The sequence below is a fragment of the Heloderma suspectum genome, chromosome 1 (genome assembly GCF_057233095.1).
Source record: "Heloderma suspectum isolate Gila_16-S chromosome 1, 16-S_ref, whole genome shotgun sequence".
Taxonomy (NCBI): Eukaryota; Metazoa; Chordata; class Lepidosauria; order Squamata; family Helodermatidae; genus Heloderma; species Heloderma suspectum.
This window is the reverse complement of record NC_139458.1, coordinates 216,534,735-216,561,583: the sequence shown is the minus strand read 5'-3', so window position 1 is coordinate 216,561,583 and position 26,849 is coordinate 216,534,735. Positions and strand designations below refer to the sequence as shown.

The following is a 26,849-nucleotide window of genomic DNA, read 5'->3' as shown; positions in this document are numbered from 1 at the left end:
ATACCTCTACCATTCGCCTATGAGCCTTTAGTCCTATTTGCCTTTGAAGCAAAAAAAAAAGTATGCTACAATTGCTACCAATGATGGGGACTAGGGATGTATAAAATTTGTGTCTGCAGAGTTTCCCATTTTTTCACTCTATGGTCTCAGATATCCTTGTTTGTAGGAAGCAGAGTGAAAATCAGATGGGCAAGCAGATGTTGTTGCTGTCTAGTTACTCCATTGCTTTCAATGGGATGCATATTTGGATACACATATCCAAATGCACATGCCATAATGATTCTTCATCACCACCAAACTAGCATGACACAAGTTTCTACATGCAGCCATCTCCCCCTCACTTTGGGCTTGCTTGCACAAGAACTGGGACATCCAGCCACTCATTGCCTTTCCACTGTTTCATAAAGTGAAACAGATACAATGGATTGGGATTGTCCACAGAACTGGAATGTCAATAGCCAGCTCCCACATCAAACCTTCTGGATTCCCCAGCATTCTTATATGGGTCAAATGCACTTCTGGGTGACCTGACAATATGACCACTTTGGGGAGCCAGGAGGGTAGCAGCTGATAGTAGGGAGGGATGAGAATTTCATTTTGGTTTGATTTTGATAAGGATTTACCTAAACTCACAACTTTATCTATATTTGGAATGAAAAAAATCCAAAGAGATCCAGTGTGGTGTAGCGATTAGAGTGTTGGACTGGGAATCAGGAGATCTGGGTTCTAGTCCCCACTCAGCCATGGAAGCTCACTGGGTGACTTTGGGCCAGTCACAGACTCTCAGCCCAGCCTACTTCACAGGGTGGTTGTTGAGAGGATAAAATGGAGAGGAGGAGGAGGACCACGTAAGCCGCCTTGGGTTCCCTGGAGGAAAACAGTCGGGATATAAATGCAAAGAAAGAAAGAAAGAGATTGATTGAGATTTTTAAAAATTGAATGTGGGAGAAACCAAAATGGACAGATTCATCCATCCAGGCCTAGGGTTTTGAGTGCTTTGTTCTTAAAAGTCTAGGTTTGAATCCCTGGGTATTCAACTAGGTTTGGGGTGCTGATTTAGAGTTGCCACCTATTTTTTATGACTAGCTCCTTGCCTTTTACACTTACAGCTACATGGCAGGCAGGTACAACATGGTCCTCTCCATGCTAGAAATAGCATTACCTATTAATTTGGTTGGTGGAGATGGGTGAGAATTTCACCTCAGTTTCTTTTTTGTATGAATTTATACAATTTCATATTCAGAATGTAAAGAATTTGAGATTTCAAAAATAGGAATGCGGGAGACAGTGAAACTGACAGATTCATCCCTAGCTGGTAGGTGACTGACGGCACACATTTTGCGATCCTGCTATACAGATAGTTACTCATGTCACACAAAGAGCAAGTTGGCCCTGGCATAAACAATGCACACTTGGCACTAAGGCGGCCAAGAAATATTTTAAATGAATGAAAGAAAGAAACAAGGAAAGAAAGAAAGGCTCTAAGGCAAATAAAAATTGAACCCATAATAAACACATATTGGATTTCTGCCTATGTTATGATATGTTCACTGGAGTGAACCTGGAATCATGGAATACTAGGGTTGGAAGGGGCCTATAAGACCATCGAATCTATCAAGAGGACAAAATATCTCTGCAGCCATGCAGGATACCTGGATTTATTTTTCCATATTACATGTCATGGTGGTAACCAAGCAACCATAAAAATATCACCCCAGATATGCGTTACCCTGATGTAACGTCTACATTCAAAAAGACCAAATGTTCATGTTCTGAAGTCTGATGTTGTCTTTGTGATGTTGCACTGATGGGGATTTTGAAGGCTGTATATACTTGTCTGTCAAGAGCTAGCTAGGTATTTCATAAAATGTACTGTCTGCCATTCTGAAATATTTACCAGAACCTGACAGCAATCTGTGAAGGGAAAAAAACAAACGGAGAGTCTATGTTTTTGCAGTGAACATTGCCAATGGATAGGATTCAGACACAAATGAAGAGGGACATCCAGTGGTCAAACAAGTGATGTTCTTCAGGATAACCAGTTTAGCTTTCTTTATGAGAAAGTTAGGTGTCTTTGAACTGGGTTGGAAAAATTACAAGTCCTAGATTACTTGTCTTTTCTCCTCAAAAGTGGATCGATTTTCTGAGGACACTGAGCAATTTAAGAAGATAATATGATCACTAGTGTAGTGTCTTTTGAAGGTGGCCTACTCTCCAATAAGACTAATCTTGGGGACTTCTTGGCCCAAGAGGAGGTCTGTCCAGTGGAAAGAACAAATGCCAATGCTGTAGAAGCCTTGAATGAATGACAGCTGAGCAGGATATGCAATCCCAAATCAGCTTTGAGACAGAACTGTATTCTGCTGTGACAAAAACATTCTGAAATTTGTACCTCCCCAGTGGATGCCATTTCACATCGGAGAATAGGGTCAACATCTCTCAGACGGGGCCAGGAGAACATTGGAGCCTGGAAAAAGAAACAGAATAAATAAACGATTAAACCACTAAATTAGTAAAATCCACCACTTCCCAAACTTGTTGCAATAAGAAGAAAGAAAATGTTCATAAATTATGTTTGTGGTAGAAATAATAATGTTTTTGTCTAGAATGGCCTTGTTGGCCATTCTGCAATGAACAAAATGTTGCCATGTAACATCTCAAAAGCAGGCCTTCTCAGTTGTGGCTCACACCCTCCCACACAGGGTTTGGGAGGCAGAAAATGTGGTTTGTTTTAAACACCTCCTGACAGGGCCAGCCCAAGGTATTTTGCTGCCTGAGGTGGCATAGATAATGGTGCCTGTCCAGATTTCTCTCACACATAATCACTTCACTACTCCACCCAACCATTCATCCTCTTTTGCACACACACTCCACTCCACAGCCCACATCTATCCATCCCCACACATATAAGCACAGACCCCATTCAAACATCATCTGCACATGCTTCCCATCCCCTCCTCTGCAATTGCTGAGGGCTCACAAGAACCCTGCATGTTACCTTCTGCAAAATACAAAACAAAAGACAGCATCTATCAGGGCAATTCTGTGCTCCCAAGCTTCTCTGTGCCTTCCACTTGACCCACACAGTCCAGGAAAAAGTAGCATATTATTGCAAAGCCTCTTGCTTTGACCCCCATCCCCCATCCTGAGACTCATAAGGCATTCTGCCTGGGAAACTGCTGCCGCCAGCTGCTAAAGAAGCAGCGGCCTTAGTGTCAACAGAATTATTATCTGGGCCCAGTACACTGTATGTGGATTAATGTAAATGAAGCACACTGAACATTTGCTATATAAATGCGAAGTATCGTGTGTATTATTTAAATTGTGAAACACACAGTTAACACTTCTCTGCCACCGCTCTGTGTTTTACAACTGCTGCTCCATATGTTAGAGTAAGCAACTACAAGCTCCATATGTTAGAGTAAGCAACTACACAGTTTGATAACCCTGGTAATATATCTTAAAAACAGAATATAAAATGAGCCCCTGTAACTATGTGCATCAGTTAAAAGCTGGTAACGATCATGGTATTATTGATGTAGCACTGACCTGCAATTATGTGTGACTGAAGGAAAGATGCTCTGTACATGCTCAGAGGCACTCTTATTAAAGGGGAGTCCTTCACTTCAAGCATGCCAATAAACAAAGGCATAGACCTAGATGGCAACATCTGAAAGTACTCAACAAGAGGGAAATCTCTCTCATACAATAGGAGAGATTTTACATTCTCTAACACCCTTTTCACCAATCAGGCCAGCAGCTATATATGCGCCCAAATAAACATGTGAAACAAAATCAGGAACATCTCCTTAAATGCCTTTACAGTGCAATCCAATGCATATTTACTCAGAAGCAAATCCCATTGTGTTTAGTGGGGCTCATTTCCACGTCAGTGTGCATAGCAGCACAATCCTTTTAACTCTTGATGCACAAAGAAATAAGCATGATTACTCAGAAGTAAGCTAGAGACATGTTGTGATTTGGCTAAATTGGGGGAGGGAGGAATCGAGGAAAAGGGGCTTATGGATCTCATTAAAAAAAAAAAAAAACCAAATCCCTTCCAGCACTGACCATCTCTCCAGAGCACCATCCAAAATACTGCCAAGGTGCAGCCCTTTCAAGGATATTGCCCTTCTAAGAAGCCAGCACCCTAGGTGCTAAAAACTAAACTGATCATTTGTCATTTTCCCCCTACAGTTTGCTTGCTCCATCCCTGCAATTCCTATATGGAAAACTCTGTCTGCCCTGTTTTTAGTGAGCATGGGGAAATGAAGCTGGTTTTGGTTCCCCTCTCATCCCTCTCCTTTCTGTTCACCCCTCCCCTTCGCTCACCACAAACTACATCCCCTCCTGGCTACTCCTCAGAGCTCCACTTAGTCTTCACACTACACGTTGACTGGATTCACACGACTTGACAACCCATCGTAGATTGTTATTTGAAACAAGCCATGGTGAGTTGTTGTGTTGTCCGAACCTGGACCTTCCCACAAGGTGGCTTGTTTTCACGAATAAGCCACCCTGCCAACCCATGGCTTGTTTTGGGGGTTGTTTAACCCACGATGAGTTGGCATGTCATTTGAATCTGGCAGAGCCAACCCATTGTGGGTTGCAACAACAGGGTACAGAGCCACTCAGCAAGAGCAGCAAAACCCCCTGCCGCTCTTCCTGAGCAATCTCATGCATGCTGTAGTGGCAGCCCCTTCGAAGTTGATGCCCAAACAGCACTTTGGAGGAGCTGTCACTTGTTTGCCACCCCCTTTAAAAAAAACCCAGCCCCTGATATTTGTGCAAATGGGACTGTAATTTTTTTCCCTCAGCCTCAGGAATTTGCACAAATATATTTGTAATTTTTTTTCTTCGGGGGGTCAGTCTTTTGCAGCTGTGCACGTGCGCACTTACAGCTGTCAAATATATATACCCTTGCCTTGTCAATGCCCTTGTACGTTTCAGCTGTCAAAGGGAAGTGACGTGTGCTAGAAAACATACAAGGTAACTGATGAGCCTGCATATAGGCTAATTTTACAGCTGTTGACAGTGACAGGTAGGGAAAAGGGACCAGATCACCCACTTAGCAAGGTGATCCCCAGGATTTTAAGTGTGGAACTGACACTTGTGGGTACCTTGCCTCCATTCCACACTTCCTCGAGTCTCCAGCAAGTCCTTCTCAAAGAGTCCACTCTAGTTAATTTTTTAATGTTATATTGTATTATATACGTACTTTTAACTGTAATATTTAATATTTTGTATGTAAACCACTTAGATATTTTATTATATTAAGAATAAATAAATAAATAAAACAGGTTTGCTCAACTTGTGACCCACTGAGTAGAATGCAGTCTACCAACCATACAGTGAGGGCTGCCAGGTGCTTGGTGATTAATAGGTTCTATAATCCTCAGCTGGAATGCAATGTTCAAAATGCTCCTAGTGTAAGGTATGTAAGAAATACTTAAGTCTAAGAGTCAAATTGCTCTAGATGCATAGAACAAGTGTGACAATATGGTATGACATCTTGGAGCTTACTAGAAGAAGCATAAATAATCTTATTTTAGGAAAGAACTGTGATTTTTTAATAAGGCAACTGGATACAGCTATCTATTTCTTAAATGAGAAGCCCCTGATAATAAAATATTGTTGAATGGGTTTTGTTTTCTAGTGAACATTTGACACAGAAAGTTTGATGGATAGTTTATTTATTTCTTTTTAAATTGCTACACATGTCGAGATTTTGCAAATTTACCTGACAGTTCTTGAAAATCTAACCGGCATTCAGAATTCAAAACTCACAGAGCAATCTCCAGCAGTGGGCAACCCCAGCATAAGGCACTCTAAAGCTACACATGAAGTACATTAGATTTAGGGTGCAAGGATAAAGACAGGAGTGTGAAAATGAAAAAGGTACTAGGGAAGTTATCAGGGACATCCCACTGACTCCCTTCATCAGCTTCATCTTTGGTCCACAAGGCTGGAGAGAGGCACATGGGCTAAGACAAAGGAATATCAGGGGAGCTAGAGATAGAAATTGTCAAGAACTTATCTCATTCAAGAGAAACACGGAGCAGATAATCCTGTGACTCAGTAGGATGTCCTGATGAAACAGGGGTGGCTTGAACATAAAGAAGGTGGCTGGGCACAGGCCCAATCAAGTCTTTCAAGCGTAAGAAAACATAGAGAAGTCTAGCAGACTTATATTCAGAATTGGTCTGCTGGAGTGTGGATCAGCAAGGAAATTAACTTGCTATATGGCACTGCCTTTGCCAAGGACTCTCCCCTCCTTTGCTTTCCCAAGACTAGCACCCACGATGTACAGCCCCTTTCCCTACATGCGCTATCACTCCCAGTGATGAGGGAGAAAGAAGATCAGGAAAAGGAGCAAGATGCTCCATCCCAGAAAAGCAGTTGTGGCAGGTCCCCTATCTTGTGGCAATGGTGAGAGATGGAAGGAAGTCACTCTCCCTTTTGTTTTTGACGAATTTAGCTTGTAGGCAGATGTTTTGGGACAACTCTAAGTTGGAAAGGAGATGTGAAAGGGTGTTAGTCTATGAACCACAGGAGAAGGTAAAACTAATTCATAATAATGTGCCTACTACTCAAAATATTCTGTCAATCCCTTAGGGCCTCTTGAGAGACTTTTAATTATTTTTGACATTTTAATAATCATTATTGCCATAGGCATTCAAAAGCATTTTGTTGACTCCTAAAGAGATAAACTCTGTGCTTGTGATTTCCATGCAAATAACTAAAGCAAACCACAGAGATATCACAAAGCTTCTTTTGGAGAGGGGACGTTGGCTCTGTTCTGAGGGACTGAGCCTGTGAAAAGCAGGGGCTGGTCTGATTATTTTGCCCTATAAAAAATGCAGATTCATCCTTTTCTAGGCAACTCAGTTATTTCAATGGAGTGGGCACATCAGATGTTCCTGGTAGGTTGTAATCCACCTTGCACACTAAACAAATGCAGCAGTACTTTCCAGATAACAAGCATGTGCATTTGCAGGTCAGCTACTTTAATGATTAGCCTCTACAGCAGGCCTAAACAACTTGTGACCCCCACCCCACAAAGCAAAACACAGCTCACAGGCCATTCATTGTGTCCTGCCAGGGGCTTCATGATCCACCCGGCCTGTGTTTGCAGACATCTGCAGGCAGCTATAATGTAAGTTCGCTTGAGTCAGCCACTGCATTTTGCTTGGTTGTGCAGGCCTGCTCCATGGACATAGATAACACTTTACTAAAGCTAATAGATGCTAAGCCACTTATAGATACAGCCAAGTTACTTATTTGCCTAATGCAATATGCGATTAATTAAACCCACCCACTGCCCCAATAGGCAAACTCTGCCAATATGCAAGGGTCATTTGCTTCTGATATCTCTAACTCTTAATTTGAACCTATAATTTTCTGAACACTGAATGCTGATCAGAGAGAGGGAAAATACATAACTCACTTCTCTTGCCAATATGAGCTTTCTTCTTCTTTCCATTACAGAAATGGCTAAAGGGCATCAGCATCAAGCCTATAAGCCACAGCAGGTTAATTGCTCTGTAACACCTCTTCACATATACCTTAATGCCCACATAGTCGGAAGGAATCATGGGTTTTGCCAGTGCAGGAAGAGTGGACTCATGGATTTGTTCCCCAGTCATCACTTTAGTGGCGACATCAATGAAATCCAGACCAAGAGACTTGGACACAAATGGGAAAGAGCGTGAAGCTCGCAGGTTGCACTCTATCACCTACAGAGAAAATAGGGAAGGCATCTTTAAACCTCCTGAATTGGTTGTGAAGAAACATAAATGTCTGAATTGTGGTGTTAACCATTGATATGTCTAAAGATACCAGATATTTCTAGAACTTAATCCTCATCACCCTCTATCCTCATACCTGAACATACACACAGTAAATGGATAGAAATTACGACACCATGCTCAAAGGAGATACATACAGCAGAATTTTAAAGGGCTCTAGTGATTCTTGGCACATTCTGAGATCAAGCTCATCTAAGACAGTCAATATGTACACCAAAATTGTTAATCACTTTTAGAACATCATATTTTCCAGCACTGACAAAAAAAATCCCAAAACTGTACACTGCAGATCTATCTGGCCAAATTACATCCTTCTAGAGGCACAGCAAACATTATCAAGCTCAGGGGATAGGGTCTCAGAGGAATCACAAGAGGATTATATGGAAGAGTAACAAGAGCTGATTGAGCAGACACCAGGGGTAATAAAGATGCCAGAGGGTCAGAGAGTTACCAAAGGAACTGTGGACGAAAGAGGAAAATGTGAAATCATAAGGTGATTTTCACTGATAGCTTTGGTCTCATTGTGATCACTCTGAAAACCCAGCTTTTTTAAGACAAGCAAGATCAGGCTCTCATGAGAGCAGCTGTCTTTAATTCTTTTAGGTATATGAAGGAAAGCAGCCACAGATGTTTAACCACAATCAATGCAGTAGCACAATGCATCTCAAAAAAGAACAATTGATGCCATGATCCTATTATTGTGGAGAGGCAGGGGGAATTGTCCGAGTGACCCTAATACTCTAATTCTGTGGTGTGAGAGGCTGAGTCTGTGAGGAGCAGGAACAGAAGCTGAATTGCCATTCTGGGCTTCAGAGGGAGAGTTTACCCCACCCAACTACCCCTACCACTGTGGTCCTGATGAACCTCCCTCATCACAAAGCTTCTATTTGCATCAGGAGAAAAGCCTCCATTGGCACCAAGAGAGGCTTCCGTCCTGATGCAAATCGTAGGTGGGCTGTGGGCTTCTTCACACGGAGCTTTTATTCTTCTGTTGAGATGGCTCTCTCACAGAAATTTGTGGGCTCTTTAGATGACGTCATGAACCTCCAGGGCATCTCCTGCCATTTCCCCCAGCCTACCCCATCTTTTCCCCAAATGGAAAAAAATTATTTTTCCCAGCCCATGGAACAGGAGCGCCATGAAATTTCCCCGTGAAATTCTCCAATAGCGGAAGAAACCGCTGTGTCTGGGCAGCTGTGGAAGTTTGTTTTCGGTTGTTAGGGGCACGGTCAGCATGATGAAGGCATTGAGGATGGGCTGTAGAGTGTGTCACACCTGGGAGATCCTGAGCGGGGATCCTCTTGGCAAGCAGGGAAGAACAGGTGGGAGGATTCCTTGCACGGAAGGAAACCGAGCAGATTTGACAGGCGCGAGGGCAGGAATCACCCGCCTACTGCGCTCTCTCCCTTCCTTGCAAGGAGGGGAGAGTGCACAGTTGGAGGGAGACTCCTGCCTCCACTTAAGTCTTGATGAGGAAGGACTTTCTTCAGTTCAAGCCATGTGTCTGCCATGTAAATGCTTGGGCACATTTCTCGATTGGAGGGAGAAGAGGGTAAAATGCCTCCCTGCAACAGAGGGAAACAGATCTGATCCCCTGCCCCACCAAGCTCAGAATCAACGTCCTCTGTTGATTCAGAGCACCCCATTAAGTTCAGTGGGGCTTACTCCCAAGTAAGCATGCCTAGGGTTGCGGACTTTCAGCACAATCTTACGTCTACTCAGAAGTAAGTCGTAGCTTTCCTAGGGGCTGTGAGGAAACAGTACAGCACAAGTTAAGAGATGAAAACAAGACTCCCCTCCCTCCTTTACACACATGCCAGGGAGGGAGGGAGGGAGGCACTCCTTTGATTCAAACCACGTCTTCTGAGTGGTAACCATCTAGGATGGCATGGAAGAAGATGGGGCAGACATCTGCACAGGGTTGGCATGTACGTGCATACAGCCATTGAATGGACTTGCACTCATGCCTGTGAAAACATCCATTAGATCAGGAAGCCAGCCAGCCACTATCTCTTCTTCTAGCCCACCTTACGGGGTCACTGGGAAGCCAGAATAAGGGGGAAGAGCCACAACAGCACAGAGCGGGGCAGGGGGAGAGAAAGCCAATAGATGGGAAGCCTCCTGTGGAAGCACCATGAGGGCCCAAGCAAACGTATCAGGAAGGAGGGTTCCCTCCACCTTTGAAGTCACTAGAAGAGCTTCTGACTTCCCCCCTGCTGCGGAGGAGTGGAGGGATGGGTGGATCCATCAATCATTTTACAGGAACCAGTGATCAGCGTTCTGTCTTGATTTTTCCGTACAGCCATGAAAAGGTATAGAACAGAGGGACGTGCTATGAAAGATGCCTGTATACAGAGCCACTCTAAAATCCCGGAAAGGATCCAGAATCAAAATGATCAGTTTGTAGTGGGATAGAAAGCCAGGTGTGAAGAGAGCCTGTGTGTGATTTCATTAGGACTATGGCAGAAAGGAAAAAGTTAAATTCTCACTCCTCACCCCTTTCAGTCCTGACGCTGCTCCTCATTCATGCAGCTGACTATACATGCAATTTGGCCCTGAGACGGTAAAACTGGCGAGGTAAGGTTGGCTACTAGATTTTTTGTGGGCTATGAAAATGCTACCCTATCAATGAGACTGCTTTGAAGGCACATCCTCCTCTGAAGTTTTCTTCTATCACTCTGACTTCCATTTTCCTTTCTAGGTATCCATAATGACCCACGATAGCAAAATAGCAGGGTATGAACTGCAGAGTCAAACTTGTGCTGTGCTAATAGGATGAGTCGCATATAACATTCTTACAAATCTTATTTAGTGCTGATCTGATTTCAGCTCAGTGCTGAGCTAACACACTTGCTGACAGACGGCAATTCTACAGAGCTTGCTTTATCCTCAAATTACTGCATTGTGTGGGCAGACAGAGTTCTTTTCTCAAAATTGTATCACAGAGTGCCTTATGAAGTGGTGAATGGCAAAGGGCATCAATGGTACAAAGACCCATGTGGCAGCAAGGAAGGCAGGCATTATGTGCCTAGCACTGTTCCACACCATGCAGCAAATAACAGCAACAGCCTTGCTTATTTTTTGCCAGGTTTGCTTCAGGAAAAAGAGGGTTTGTAGGAATTATTAGCCACTTTCTACATTCAAAAATGGTCTCACCAACACATCATTTCCCCTGATGAGAAACTGAACATTGAATGGTCCAGAAATAGCAAAGGCATCTGCAATCTTTCTGGTTGCAATTTTCACCTGTGAGAATAGATAAAACATGTATGTATTTATGAATATAACCTCCCCCACCCCCCCAAGTCATAAAACTGGAAAGGCCCAAAGAAAAAAAAAGGAGAGAGAGAGAGAAATGACAAAGCCCAGCTCTAGTCAACCATCTTGGGAAACAGAGTGAGTTCAAATCCACTGAAAGCCCAAATTAGATCTCTTCTTGTTATAAGTCTTTAGCTGTTACCAATTTATCCATTCTTCCATCCATCTTTATACCACCATTCATCATATCAGATTTCAGGGCAGTGTACAGCAGGCGTGGGCAGAAAATAGACCTCTAGATTACTGGACTTCAACTCCCAGCATTTCTGACCATTGGCCATGCTGGCAGAGGTTTCTGGGAGTTGAAGTCCAAAACATCAGGAGGTCTACTTTCTGCTCAGCCCTGGTGCGCAGCATAAAACAAATACAAAGACACAAAACAAAAACCAAGAAAACAGTAGAGAAAACTTTAAAAACAACTTAATATGTGCTCAATTAAATCAGTAAAATCTATTAAAATGCCTGGGTAAAAAAGGACGTTTTTGTCTAAACGATCGCATTGTTGGTATCGGCTGCACCTTTTAGTGTGGGCATCCATAACCAAGACACTAACACAAAGAAAGCCCTCTCACTTGTAGAGGATCTTCAAACTTTTGTCGGAAGAGGTACGTGAAGAAGTGCATCAACAGATGATTTTAAAGAATGGTCAGGTTGATAAAAGTGCAGGCCCTCTTTCAGGTATTTGGGTCCTAAGCCATGTGCAATCATATGGCCGCTAGACAGGGCTAGATGGCCGTAGGATTGGTCAGTTCCCGGGAACTAACCTCGGAGCCCATGCTCAGAGGTTGATTCCTGGAGAACTGCCCTCCACCCCCTCCCCCGCCACCTTCTAGGCAGCACGGATCGGCCCCACGCTCGGAAAAGCAGCATGGAGCAGGGGAAACGGGGCATTCCTGCGAGTGGGATGTCCAGAACTGCCAGTACACTTCCTATGTGTTGTCCAGCCTCTGCACCCCACGCTCCGAGGTCCCACGGCTAGACAGCCAGAATCAGCTGTCTAGCCACGAATGCAGAGCAGCCGGAACATGGAGGAGACACACTCCTCCACACTCCTCCCGCCCTGCATTGGATAGGCCTCTGAGTCTGGAGGCGGCCATCTATCCCCATGGGATTGGTAAGGCTTTAAAGGCAGCAACCAAAACCTTGGATTGGGTCCAGAAGCAAACAGACAACCAATGAAACTCTTTTAAAATTGGCATATTGGTCAACTGGGCTTCTCCAGTCAACTTTCTGGCTGTTGTATTCTGTACTAACCAAAGCTTCTGAACTTCTTCAGGGGCATCCTCAGTATAACGCATTGCAAAAATCCAATCAGGAGGTTACCAGGGAATGGATTGCTGCAGCCAGACTCTCTCTGTTCAGATGTGGTCACAGCTGTCAAAAGTCACTCTGTGCCACAGAGTACACTTGGGCCTGTTAGTAACAGGGCTGGATCTAGGAGCACCCCCCAAGCTGTGAACCTGCTCTTTCAGGACAAGTGCAGCCCCAAGCATCTCCCTGGATGCCAGAACCATCTACCCACAGAACCTACACCTCATCAGAATTCAATTTCAGTTCACTGGCCCTCATCCAACCCATTACTGAAGCTAGGCACCAGTTTAGCACTTCCACGGCCTCACGCGACTCAGATAACAAGGAGAAACAGAGCTGCTGATGGTATTTCAAGATGTCTGGGACCACTTGCTCTCAAGGAGGCAGTAATAATGCCTTTGTCCCATCCAGTTAAATGAGACATAATTAGCATAATTAATTAAGATGGGCAAGGGATATAGGTAGTCACCCAAACCCCTCCAAGTACCTTGTCCTGAGGTGACAACAACTGCAACTGATGCATTTATTATTTATTAAAAATAAGTTTAAACCATACATGGGAAGGGTAATCCATAATTGTATAATTCCATATGACTGAACTAGATGGTGTTCTGAATTCCTTGAGGAAACTTGTGACATCAAGGCCAGTGTGGACACAAGCAATTTATCCACAAAATTTCCTGCAAACTTGTCACGGCCACCCTCTGAGCGTTCTTATATATTGACCCTAGCAGGCAAAGGCCCCTTAACCACTCAGAAAAGCTCTGCTGACAACTCTACAAGAATGCAATAGTGGGAGAGAAGATGTAGGCCACCAACTTGGATGGCTTTAAAAAGAGATTACAGAAATTCATGTAGGATAAGGCTGTCAATGGCTTCTAGTCATAATGGCTATATATTGCCTCCAGTGTCAAAGGCAGTATGCCTCTCGGTGCCAGTTGCTGGGAAATGCAAGCAGGAGGGTGCTGTTGCACTCATGTCCTGTTTGTAGGCTTCCCACAGACAGCTGGCTGGCTACAGTGTGCACACAATGGTGGACTAGCTAGGCCTATGATCTGATCTAGCACAGTTCTGTATATGTCCTTACCATTTCACTGCCACCACTGTCACAAAGAAAACTCACTAACAAGCTCTTGTGTTCTATCACATTTGCTACAAGGTGTGTGCCACTTGCATAGTAGACATTTCCTAGCCAGCTTCATTGCCCCTACTCCCCAGTAAACCAGGGAGTCAACCAGTCGATAAATGAGCACTTTCTTATGGATCCAGAAGACATATGAATATCCCTGTGGTAGGGATGTACGAAAGTCACTTACCTTTTCGCAGCTTGGCTTCGCGGTGAGGGGGAGGCGCTTCGCTTCTCCCCCCGAAGTTCAGGCGAGGGGGGGGAGGCGTCCCGCCTCGCCCGGCTGAAATTCAGGCCAGGGAGAAGCGCCCCGTCTCCCCGGCCGCGAAACAAAAAGTAAAAAAAAAAAAAAAAGACCCCGTGATAGGCTACGTGACGATTTACGTAGCCTATCATGGCTAGATTTCCAAAGTCAGCCGTGATAGGCTACGTAAATCGTCACGTAGCCTATCACAGGTGACTTTGGGGAAAAGAAAAAAAAAAGCGCGTACGCAAATGGCGGTGCCCATGGGGCGCCGCCATTTACGTTCCTTATTTTGGCACGTCTAGTCTACGTAAAGATTTACGTAGTCTACGGCGAAAATAAGGGCAACGCAAATAGCGTTGAATGCAAATAGCGGTGAATGTCCGACTTACCTTCGGACATTCACCGAAGGTAAGTCCCGTCCCGGGGGGGGGCGGGGGGCTGGCGGAGAATTTCCCAACCAACTTCGGGGGGCCGTATGCGTCGGCGCTCGGCCTCCCGAAGATTCGGGGAGAAATTCTCCACGATCCCTACCCTGAGGTAATATGAGGTAACTTGCTCTGGGGCCCTCTAGTGTCTTGTCAGGGAACATAACAACGGTAGCCATTTTCTGTCTTTTTAGAACAAACACGGAGGGAAGGGCCAAATTCCACTCTAGTGGCCATGTTCTCTCACACACTCTCACATATGTGGCTTAATAGTCTTTTAATGATGCTTGTTTCTAAGAGGCTTCTTCATTGGGTTAATAGTGCCTTTTTGCTCTCATGCTGCCCTTCCTTCTATCATATTTAACAAGATACTGACCTTTTCCAAGGCTCCTTGGCTAATTGTTTGTGCAGGGAACATCAAGGTAGCATCTCCAGAGTGAACTCCTGCATCCTCCACATGCTCAGAAACAGCATGGCAGATAACCTGTTCAACAAAGCCAGGAAAGCAATGTCCAAATACCTTTGAAATCCTTGATATCTGGTTCCAAATATGCAAACTGTAGTTGGGGAACTGGTTGTCAGCCAATAATAAGTCAGCACTTCATGCTCAAAACTAGATGGGGTGTCTACAGTTAAATTCTGAAATGTTTAGACTACGTCCTTCAGGTTATTTGCTAGCCACCATAATCCTCACTTGAGCACACTCCGGGAGAGAGCGCAGGACAGGAAGGCCTGGCATGCTATGGTCCATGGGGTCACGAAGAGTCGGACACGACTGAACAGCAACATAATCCTCAACTATTTTCTCTCTTCCCTTCCTGGTCCTCTTCCAATTTAGAAAATTATGGCTGAAATCCTAGACACCAGGGGTGGGCAATTTGTAGCCATTCAGATGTTGATGGGCTGCAACTCCCTTCAGCCCTAGCCAGCATAGCCAATGATGAGGGATCATTGGAACTGTAGGCCAAAGCATTCCGAGAACCACAAGTTCCCATCCCTGCTATACACACTTACCTGGGAGTAAGTCCTATTGAACTCAATGATCTGGTTCGCATGACACAGCGCAGCTCTTCGTGGGTTATTTAACCCATGATGAGCTGTGATGCTTGTGGGTGCCACTTTGCATATTCAAGCCCTGCTCAAGGGTTGTTGTGTCATGCAAACCTGACGAGTGTGGGTTATGTGAGGGTTAAACAATCTTCACATAACCCACAGTCTGTTCACACCAGCCAGGTTCGCACAACATGACAACCCCCCGAGCGGGGTTTGGATATGCAAAATGGCAGCTGCAGGTGCCACAATGGGCTGTTGCGTTGTGCAAACTGGCCCAATGTGTCTTAATTCTGAAGAGACATGTATAGCAGTGTATGGTAAATGTACTTTTGCTCCCTCTGTCTCTTTCTCTCTTTTTTTCTTTTTCTTTAGGGACTGGTAAACTGTATCTGTATTTGGAAAGTAATGATAACCTTGTTCTATATGGATTATTTCTCTAGATGTTTCCTGGCTTCAGAGAGCTAGTTTATCACAATGACTAAAAGACTGACATATGAATCAGGAAGTTCTTGTTTCAAATCTATGAATTATTTATAAACAATTGTAATAAAATAAAGAATAAATAAATCTCACTAATGAACCCATTAAGCGAGTTATTCTCAGTCCCTCCCTCATCATGTGTGTGTTATATTCATATCCTGCCTTTTCCTCCAAAGAGCCCAAGGGGGCTTACATAGTTCTTCTCCTCTCCATTTTATCCTCACAACAACCCCGTGAGGTAAGTTAGGCGGAGAGTCAGTGACTGGCCCAAAGTCACCCAGTGAGCTTCATGGCCAAGTGGGGATTAGAACCCGGTTCTCCTGAGTCCAACACTCTAGCCACTACACCACACAGGCTTTCTCAGTACCATCAATATGGTGATACTGGTATACCTTATAGGGTTGTTGCAGGGGCATATAACATACAAAATAATGTATGCAAAGCACTTCAAACACCAACACTGGTACGTGACTGAGTGTTTATTATTATTACTTCCAGGCCTTGTCACACACTGATAATGCTAGCAGTGCCTGCTGGGAGCTTGAGGTCTCTGAGCACAATTAGATTGAGGGAGAACCATGCCAGATGGACCCAATGCAGAATCCAGAAAATATTTCTCAAACTCTATAGTCAGTGGCAATGATAGGTGTCCTGTACTAAACTGTCCTGGAGGAAGTTATGGACTGACTAGTGTGCTATAGTACATCAATACATTACAATAGAGAAGGATGTTTATCATATCTAGTGGACTCTATGAAGTTCTTAGGACAAGTATGCTATCTCTGAACAATATAGCCAGGTTATACCAAAGGTGAAAAACAGATAAGCAAAGGTCACAGTTATTACATACATTACAAACTATAGTAGATAAAGGACTGTTCTCTACTCACTAACTGAGAACAATGAATATAACATAGGTAACTTATTTTAAAGAAGACCATACTTGAAAAAAACAGAAGATTTCTCAAGGTGTAGGTAAAATCTGTTTTAAGGCTGTCTTTGTTTAGTTCAGCTGTACAGCACCTCTACCTAAAGCTTAAAATGGAACATTTGTCAAGTCCCTGTAAGATTCCTTCTATAAATCCTGGGAAGAAGAAGCACTAAGAAGTTTGTACCTTTCCATTCTTTGCAACAGCATCCATTTCCACCTCTCGAGCTCCCTCAATGAATTTCGTTAGTACAACAGGGTGTTCCTGTTACCATAATGAGACAGAAAAAAAAATATACATCCTGTGTGAATATATTTTGCAGTCAATTAGTGACTGTTATAAATTCCACTTCTGGAAATACTTGGGTGGAAAAAGGGGTTTTTAAGTCATTGTAATAGAATTCTTCTCAGCAAGTTTTTAGCCCCCTTGGCTGTGGAGTTGGCATCTGAAAAGGAACAGAAAATAACCATAATAATGCTGAATCTGATTATAGTATTTAAGAATGCTTCCGTATGGAGGGCTCCTAGCACCAGTCAAAAGTCATTGTGCAGCTATTCCATCTTTCCTTCCTTAACAGATGTTTGTTGTAAGAAAAAAAGATCTAAGAAGCAGTAGGCAAACACAGGAGGGCTACAAATGGGAGAGAATGACATCTGGAACCCCAGTAAAAATTCTGTGTTTAAATCAAGGCAATTGCACAATAAAAGCCTCATCTGGAAGCACCCTGAATCCCACTAATTTCAAAGGAATGCAGAACTATGAACATATATCATGGCTGCCAAAACAAGGCTGTATTAAATCACTTCATGTGTTAGATGTCATACGTCCCATCGTGACCATCAATTATATTCCCATTTCTAATATCCTTTTATACCACCACAATTTTCTTGGTCCATGAGACACTGGAATTGTTTTAGGAAAAAGGAAGAAGAAAGCAGATGCAGAACTGAGTTGTGTTCCCGCAACTCTCCCTTTTCTTCTATCTATGATGGGCTTGGAGTGCTCTATTGTAGGGGCAGTGGGAAGAGATGAGGCCATTTATGCATCTGACTGGCCTTAGGGATGCTTCCAAATCCTCCCCATCCAAATTTCTTCCTGTACTTTGGGTTTTTGAATTAACTGGTCTTGTTTGCAGAGCCTCGCTGATGTGTTAGCCATCTGCCATTCCCCCATTTTTGATTTCCAGACACTGGGCGGGTTCGCACAATCATGGAGGGAGAAAAAGCCGCAGTGGCTTATTTTCCCTCCCCGCTGTATTCTGGTTGCAAGCCACCTAATCAACATAATTACCCTTGCCAGGCGCAGGTTGTTGTGACATCTGAACCTGGTGAGGTTGGGTGGCTGGGATGGCTTACAAAACATCCAGCAAGCCTAGAACAAGCCATGGGTTTCAGAGTGGTTTGTAAAGCCACCCACCCTTGCCAGGTCAGATGTCACAACAACCTGCGCCTGGTGATGGTGATTATTCTCATGAGGTGACTCAGGAGCAGCACATGCGGGGAGGGGAAATAAGCCACCATAGCTTATTGTCCCTTGGCGATTGTCTGAACCCGGTCACTACATTGATCACCACAATGTGAAATTTGCCACAACTTCCAGTGGATTAGATTTTTTTTAAAAAAAATCAGGCTAACAGTGTGCTCATGTACTTGTGCAGATTGGTGAAATATAGCAAAACAAGGAACCTTGATGCAATGGTCTTTCATCAAAGCATACCAGGGATTGGAGTGAAAATGTGGTAACCTCGGGGGGGCGGGGGAGACATGAAACAGAAGACACAAAATTACTACATAAAATGTGCATGTGCCAATTCTGGAATTAATTGTAGAAATTCTCCCTCTTAAATCAGAAGGAGGGTGGGATAGAACATGGGGCAGAGCAAGTCCATGAGGAAAAACAGAAGAGAAGGTAGGAGAATAGAACTGTATCACTGGGATGAAGGAATCACATTTTTTTTAATGCTCCCCCCACCCCATGTGAAAAACATTTTGCGAGTAAAAACTAGCATAGGAGGAAGCAAGCCTGCTCCCAGCTTGACTTGCTTTTTTCTTGCAGATTTTTGTTTACAAAGGTGACACCACTTCACCCACAGTCTGAATTAATGTGGTCCATTTTACCACCTCAAGACTCCATCACCTGTCCTTCTGCTGCATGTGTAGATGAGACCTTTAGCAGTGCCACACTGACGGATGATACCCTCAGCAAAAACTCTGGTCTATATGCCCTGGTCATCTCTCACCAAGATTTTTGCCATCTTCTCCTCTGGTCTAGTCTTCCATTGTCTCCCCTTGGCCCCCTTGTGTCTATCCAGCACTCTGCTGCCAACACTGTTCACCTCTCTCATCACTTTGATCACATGACAGCCTTCCTTAAATCCTTACACTGGCTTCCTGTCTGCCCCAGAACCACCACAAGCTCCTTGCGCTTACTTTCAAAGCCCTTCGCAGCTCTGCTCCCTCTAATATCCTGATACATCCCAGGCCATGATCTTCACTCCATGACCTTCCACCTCCACAAGTTTCCTGTTCCTTCAGAAGACTCTGCCCTGTCTCTCTCGCTGCTTGATATGCTTTGAACTGCCTCCCAGAACAGCTGAATGATGCCACCTCTCTCACTTCCTTCAAATCCCTCCTCAAAATCCAGCTTCTCTATGAAGCCCTTGGCAACCCCCCTAGTTCGCACACGTAGCCCTCAGTCTGCCTTCTCACCACCACTGTCACTAGCTATTGCTCCTCATCTCCTCACTCATCATTGCTACCACTTGCTTGCTTGACAGGGAAAGAGCCAGCAAGCACGTGGGCAGCTGAAGCTACTGCTGCTCCTTCTCACTGCCATCATTGTCTGGGGGACAAGCAGGCAGCAATGGTGAAGAGGAGCAGCAACTCCAGGGAGCCGCTGTCAGTGGGCCCCACTGGGGTGTGGGCCTTGGTAGTGCCTGTTCATGCCTACTCTTGCCGCCAGCCCTGAATCTAATGGGGCACAACTGATGAGGTGACATGACAGGGAAAGGAGGGGACACTGTAGTAGGGGAGAGGGGAGAGGGGAGAGAAGGAAGGGGATGGAGTGAGACAGAGAGGATAGGAAGGCGTGAGCGAAATACATCCTTTCCCCTCTCTCCCCTTCAAGCATGCCTCACTCTGGCTATGAATTTTCATAATTATCACTTACAATAATTTTCAGAACTATATTCATTTGAAAATGATTACTGTATTTTCCTGCTTGCTACTTTGCTTCGTATCATACACTGAAATCACAGCACCAGCCAGGGCCTGTTCAAGTTGGAAAGCAGTGACGGAACTCTCATGGCCAGGGAGTCAGGCACAGAATGAGGAGTCAATAAGCCTTAACAGTATTTCTGGTTCTTAACACACAATCAGTGTGTGACACTAAGCAAATCACAGAGCACCACATTTTCTAAAAAGGACAGAGCTCCCAGCTGGAACCAGATGTCCAAAAGTGATTGGTATGTTGGATGCTGAGCTCTTGAAAATCTAGTCTAAGTGGCTTAATAGAAGCTACTGGCTGGCTCACTTTTGAAAATTGGGAGTTCTGAGAACACAGAAATTCAGCCCTGAAAATGGTCGAATCTCCTAGTCTTTCATCTGATCCTCACTTTCTCCAAATGGAAAAATAAACTCTGAGTGTGTCAGTGATGAAGGGCGGGTTTTAATCCCCAGCCAAATGATGTCCCCAAGAACAGCTTTTTATGGTCCAGCACAGAAATGTTTGGATGGGGAAAAGTAAACCACTGTTCTTAGAGACATCTTTGAGGAGGCAAGATCTTCCCTGTGCCAAGTGTAGCTGACAAGTTTTGTTCCCAAGAGCGATGGTTTGTTTTCTGCCATAGAAGTGAACTGCTTCCATACTCTGTGGTGAGCTGCCTCCATTCCCATGGCTCCGCTATTCTGTTCACCACCTCTGTGCGAGGAACCAGCTTTCGAGCAGTGCTGCTGCTGAGATGAGGGGGTTAAGGTGTGGAGACTCATTCAGCCCTTGGTAAAATTCTCCTCACTTTCTTACCTCGGATGAAATAAGAGCTTTTGGCCAGCTGCCCTGCTGCTGCAGGATGAAGGCCTTGCAGTAGCTTTCCAGAGTCAACAGCAGCCTAAAGAAACTGCTTCCTGGGTGAATCTACTTTGGCTCGTCCATCTCACTTAGAAATTTCTCCGAAGCTGTACTCTTCAATACCTGTTAGCATTTTGTAGTCAAGTACAGTAGTATTCCTTACATTACTAAATTAGAAAGTTGCTCCACCAGCCTGCAGCTGGAGGCATATTTGTTCTACTCACTGCTGGAGGAAGCATGAGAGGCTGGCTATCTAATCAGGAGGAAAGAGAAGAACTGCCTTTAAAAGCCAGGCACTGCCTCTCCTCGGAGGTATTTGACTGTGGTGGCAGCTCCTCAGCCTCAGGAACTTGCAGTGTAGGATTAGCCTGTTGGGTCTGAATGAGATGTGGGGTGGGGGTTGATTTCCACAATTGGTAATAGGGGATGCCTTTCTTTTTTTTCACCTCCACAGTACACAGAGTCTTCAGTTGTGGCATAGTACAATCTCGTCTGATTCGGCTTTCTGTGCTCTGACCACAACAGATAGGTTCAGTGTGGATGGGGAGGGAACTGGGGAATTGAGCATCCTGGGGCATCTTACTGGTGAAGGGGTGCTTCACCAACCAATCTCTCACAGCCAACTGGCTCAAGGGGATATGGGAAGGAACTGGGAGGTACCCCTGGGAGCTTCATAAGTGAAATGAGTTTGTCAGGTTCCTCCTCAGTACACCTTGAAGGTGAGTAAATAAGGAAAAGCATGGACCCGTTAAGGGATTGATCTGGAGTCCGGAGCCAAGTGGAGTTGCCCATATAAGGCAGAGAGCAGGAAGTGTGTCCACTCAGCTCTCACCTTAAGTGTTGAAGAAGCCCACGCTGCTCGGGGGGAGTTAAGGTTGTTTCCATCATTTTTTCTCATTGCAGATCTTTGTAAGTTAAATAAAACTGTGGCTCTTCGTTAACCCCATATACTATCTCATATCTTCATTCTGGGGTATATGGCAATGGAGATTGCATATGCAAGATTAGTTATTCCTCAGGCCATGTGTGACTAAAAGCCACCAGGAAAAGTGGGCATCTACCCTTTCCACCAAGAATATGCTAGATCAAGGGTAGGCAATTTCGGGGGCTCCAGGGACCAATTTCAACCCCCAAGGAACCCCCCAGGGGCAATGCTGCCACCACTATCATGCACCTGTGCCAATGCACACTCATACACATACATTAATACTTATATATAAACACATACAGATCTATAAATACACAAGTCCTCCCCCCGCCCCCCACACACACTTCCTCCCCTCACCCCCCCCCCATCCTAGCAACTTGGATCATGATCGCTGGGAGGAGGATGAATTTAAAGCATCTTCCTCCCCAAAGCGATCAAGATCCAAATTTCCGGGATTGGTGGGGGTGGGGAACAAGGTCAAAGTCTCCCTGCTCCCAAATCAGCACTTCTTTCATGACAGCTGGGAGAAGAAGCTTTACCCTCGCCCAGTGATTCACAAACTAAGAACTTTCCTTCATATAATTCCACTGCATTACCTGAAAAAAGCAGCTCTTTCATCTTCCATTCCTCACTTCTCTCTTCTACAACTTCTTCATATATTGTACATCATCACCAGTGGCAGTTACAGAAGCAACTCAGCAGAACATACAATTGTTCAATACCATACATAATGATTTTTCGGGGTCTGTTTCTTAGCTATTGTGGTATGCTTTTTCTTCTCCTTAAACATTATTGACTGCACTTTCCTTACTTCAGCTAAACATGGCCTGACAGACCAGTCAGACTTCTCTCCTTATGTAAAATACAAAATAAAACTAACTAACAGCCTTTGCCCTGGGTCTTGTGAAATATTTTCATTGAAAATTGTGACTTTCATAGTTTACACTGTACGGTCTGTAGGCCAGTGATGACAGCACATAAATGCTAAGTGGGACGGGACTCTGCCCTTTGGCCACAGGAAGACAAGGAGCACAAACATTTATTCCTTTTCATTTAAGGAATGGGAGGAACAAATAACTTTGGAAAATAGCAGGATGAGACTATGAAATTTAGTGGGGTAATAGGAGCATAAGCTGAGTGCACATGATTTGGGAAGAAAAAATAAAAAATGGGTCAAAGCTCTAAAATGTTTCTTCATTTGTAATTTAATGCAAATCAGCTACCTCAATTAATTAAGCAGGAAAAGTCAAAGATGTGGCATTTATTCCAAGGACTGGCATTGATCAAGCTGGTATGTACACCTAAAGACGTCTTTATCATCATCATCACTGTCATCTAACCAAAACAGCATCACCTATACACAAGAGGGAGGTACCAGCATGCTTGGGGGCACTCCAAGGTTTGCAGAAGTTAAAAAATTAGGGGGTTAAACCTAAGGGAGCAAAAAAGTCAAAAACCAAATCGGCTCAAAAACCAAATCAGCCCAAGGATGGAGAGCACACTCCCTGTTCAGAGGGCACGGAATGCCGACCATCTGTTAGGAGGTGGAAAAACTGCAAAGCGGAGGAGAGAGGGAATGGAACACAGTATTTTGGAAGAATGCTAGGCTGATGGCCTGGAACACAAATCAGGAGCTCTCCACAGTGCAACGTTTTGTTATAAGTCCCACTTGCTTCCTTCTATTATGCACGCTGGTTCCCCATGCATGAATGGGTCATTTTCTTCAAAGTGGATGTCCCTGAATTTAAATTGAGATTTAAATCATGCCCATTCTGTCTATCCTTGCTGATTTTGAACACACGCATACATCCTCAATGCTCAAGGTGGACGACAATATTTTAACCAAAGTGGAAAACAGAAGAAGGAAAAACCACACAGACAGCTCTCTGCTTCCAACTTACATGCTGGCTTAAACCTGTGTTGCGATGAGGAGGGGTGTTTCCGGATGAAGCTTTTTTTGTGCCATTGCCCTGCCTCACTTCTGGAATTTAAGAGGGGGTCCAGACGACATAGTCTTCTATGCATAACCCTCCTGTATTTCCCCACAGCTTCTTCTGTCTTTTTTCTCACCACAGAAAACTCATCAAGAAAAAAATAGTTGCACAATGCCTTTGAATTGTTAGCACTAGGAACCCCGTTCATCTGGAAGCACCCTAGAAGTATTTTATTTTGTAATAAAATACAGGATTGAAAGACTGAGTTAAAAACTTAGGAGCATGCAAGAATCCATATGAGATCTTGGGCTAATCACTCATTGCTATGCCTTGGTATTCCTCAGATATAAAATGGGAGCAATATCCTCTAAATAGTATAGCTTTGTGTGTGTGTGTGTGTGTGTGTGTGTGTGTATATATAGATATATATATACACACACACATACACACACACACATGTACATACACACACACACATATAGCTTGTCTCAATGCTTTCATCACTTCAAACCATTTACTTCCATGCACTTTTAGTTCCTACTAAACAGATGTGGTACTTCTGAATCTGCATTTTGGACTCTTCTTGGAGGCATGGTTATGGACTGAGGAGTGTGACTATGGACTCCCTCTGGGACTGTGGATATGGGGACTGTCTGGTGAGCTCCTGCATTTCAAAAATTTCCACTAGATGACTGGTAAGAATGCAAGGGAAAATAAAACAGCCTAAAAGAAACACGGGATTTCACGTCACTCCCAATAAGAACAATTTAGAGATACCGTTTGCTTCCAGTGAGGTAAATTATCACCATAATATATAAGAACAACAGTAAGTGCAAACTCTGGTAAAATATGTCACTAAAGAGATGGATAAGTAAAATGAATTGTATTCAAATTACCTCATTTCCTGAAACAAACAAACATCAAATGAGTAGGAAAAAAATGAGGACACATCAGTTGAAAATGCTGAGGTAAATGTAAACATTTGAAGTGAAGAAAACATCGTATAATACCTGTGAAACTCTGGTTGCTTTTTCTAAGAACTTCTTCATCTCTTTTTCTGTATAAACTACATTCATTGCTGAACCACTATGAGGAAAGGAAAAAAAAATCTTAGGTTAATGATGCTGTCTTAACAGAGTTTTCATGTTCAGAATCTCTCTCTCCCATTTAAATCATTGCTGCTGTTCTTCCATAAGCTGAAAGGATGAAGGGACTGTTCACCAAAAGGGAATCAGTATTGTACTTATCCTTAAAAGGTGAATGCCCCCAAGAATATACTAAGGGGGGGGGGAGAGAAGCAGTTCTTGACTAAAGAAAAAAACATTTTGGTTCTAAATGTTCCCCAAGATTTTCTCTTGTTCGGTCAACACATCTTGATATTGTTGAAAATAATGATTTGTGAAATGCTTCTAAGGGCCAATGAGTTTTCAGCTTAGTTTAACATCGGTTGGATCCAGGTAGGGATGTACAATAATTTCATTTCTGTTTGTTTAAAACCAGAACTTGCCCCATTGGCAGCTGTAAAAGTCCGGAGGGCCACAAGTTACTCACCTTGATATATGGAACAGTTTGCACAATAGCCAACCAATCTCTGTTTGGCATCATAGGAACCATGTCAGAGAAAGTTGAGAATATGTGGGCCTATCATTTGTGGCATCAAAACACCATGTCAACACAAATGTTCCCTTCTTTGTCAGGGCATGCCATTTCTGTATTTGGCATCTTGTCAACTGTAGTATATATAAGATAGTTTTGGTACACTGAATAAGACAGGTAGGCTGGGATTCAATTTATTTTTCACAAGCCATGTATGCATTTTATTTACATAGTTGGTTTATTTTCCTTTAAGAAAAGAAATTCTGAAACTTGCAGTATTGCCACATAGGGTGCCTTCAGAAGAAAAATATATATCATTCAAAAAGTATGAGGAAAGTCAATCTCATGATGAATTTCCACCATTAAAAATGGCTGTATGAACAGGATTTGAGCTTCCTATTCATGAACAAGGAGGAAGCTTTTGAGTATTCAAAATGCTTCACAGATATTATATCACTAACAGTGTAAAGTAAGGTAATGTTACTTTACATTACAATACTGCCCCTATATGGAGATATAGAGACTTGCCTAAGGCCACTAATAAGTTCATGGGTGAAGTGAGGTTTGAACCAGGACTTTCTTGCTCATGGATGCAACAAGAGGGATCGAACAACTGTGGGAAAAATACAGGAATAAATGGGAACAGAACCAGCTGTGCAGAAAAAAAAGTATATTTAATTTGCATTTCTATCACCAGTCTCTCTCAAGAGAGAGAAAAAATGCTTCAAATGTAAGTAAGGCAGTTGGATTTGCTCACCTATTCAATAAAGTAATTTTTGGTCATATATACATTTCTCAGATGTTTACCAAGTTAAGGCAGAGTAAGTGCTCAAAATGGATTACAAAGCTAGTCACCGACTAAGACAGTGGATCCAACTGCCTAACATTTGCGAGACACTTATTCCCTTTAGAAAAACTGGCATTCAAAACGCTTTTGGAATTACAGGTACATTTTTGTCCACATGGCTGGTATTGTTCCAGTTTTTCCTTACTTTCTGACTCTCACCACACAATTTTAACCACTATGCTACATCAGCTCTTACACAGTGGTTATAAGAATGTAGACTGGCTATTTATTGTTATTAATGTCCTACCGGAAATAGTGAGGATGAAACCCTTAAGGCTTGGCTCTGGAGAAGTTATTCCATGTGCCAATTACCTTCAAAGAGAGAGTAAAACTCCTTTTGTAAGATGTTCCCCTCTTTCTAAACAATTTTTAGTAGTCCATAGGTCTGATCAAAGAATCCGTTCTATGTCTGAGAATCCTGTGGATTGCTTTAAAAATCCCACTGAAAAGAGGTTTTGATTGAATTATTTAATGATCACTCACAGTTAATTGCATCATGAAGGCCTTTTGCACATAAGCTCATGGCTACACTTCGCCAGAAATCTTTTTTTCCCTTGCTTAAAAATTATTTCTGCTTCATTCAATGTCAGGGTTGCATCCCTCAGATTGATAGTTTGCCTCTCTTTTATTATCAGAAGGCTTCAACTCAATTTCCATTTGCACTTGCGAACTGTGCTCAGTAAACTCTATTTCTCTTCCTGTCCTCTCATCTGTGAATAAGCACTTCGCCGCATTAAGCTTTGGAGAGGGAGTATTTAGAACATCCCTGAACATTGATTCAA

General features: G+C 43.5%; 1 protein-coding gene across 4 annotated transcripts in view; it reads right to left on the bottom strand.

The window, feature by feature from the left end:
• Positions 1-26,849, bottom strand: part of CPS1 (carbamoyl-phosphate synthase 1) — a 182,065-nt gene that overhangs the window by 17,893 nt on the left and 137,323 nt on the right. For 3 of the 4 annotated variants that reach the window (XM_084830024.1, XM_084830030.1, XM_084830035.1), the window contains 6 exons: positions 24,635-24,710; positions 16,884-16,961; positions 14,612-14,719; positions 10,965-11,054; positions 7,566-7,736; positions 2,393-2,467 (listed from right to left, as the gene is read on the bottom strand). In XM_084830024.1, the coding sequence (XP_084686150.1) occupies positions 2,393-2,467; positions 7,566-7,736; positions 10,965-11,054; positions 14,612-14,719; positions 16,884-16,961; positions 24,635-24,710 (598 nt within the window). The remainder of the gene's footprint in view (positions 1-2,392; positions 2,468-7,565; positions 7,737-10,964; positions 11,055-14,611; positions 14,720-16,883; positions 16,962-24,634; positions 24,711-26,849) is intronic. The other variant, XM_084830043.1, reaches the window with a different exon arrangement.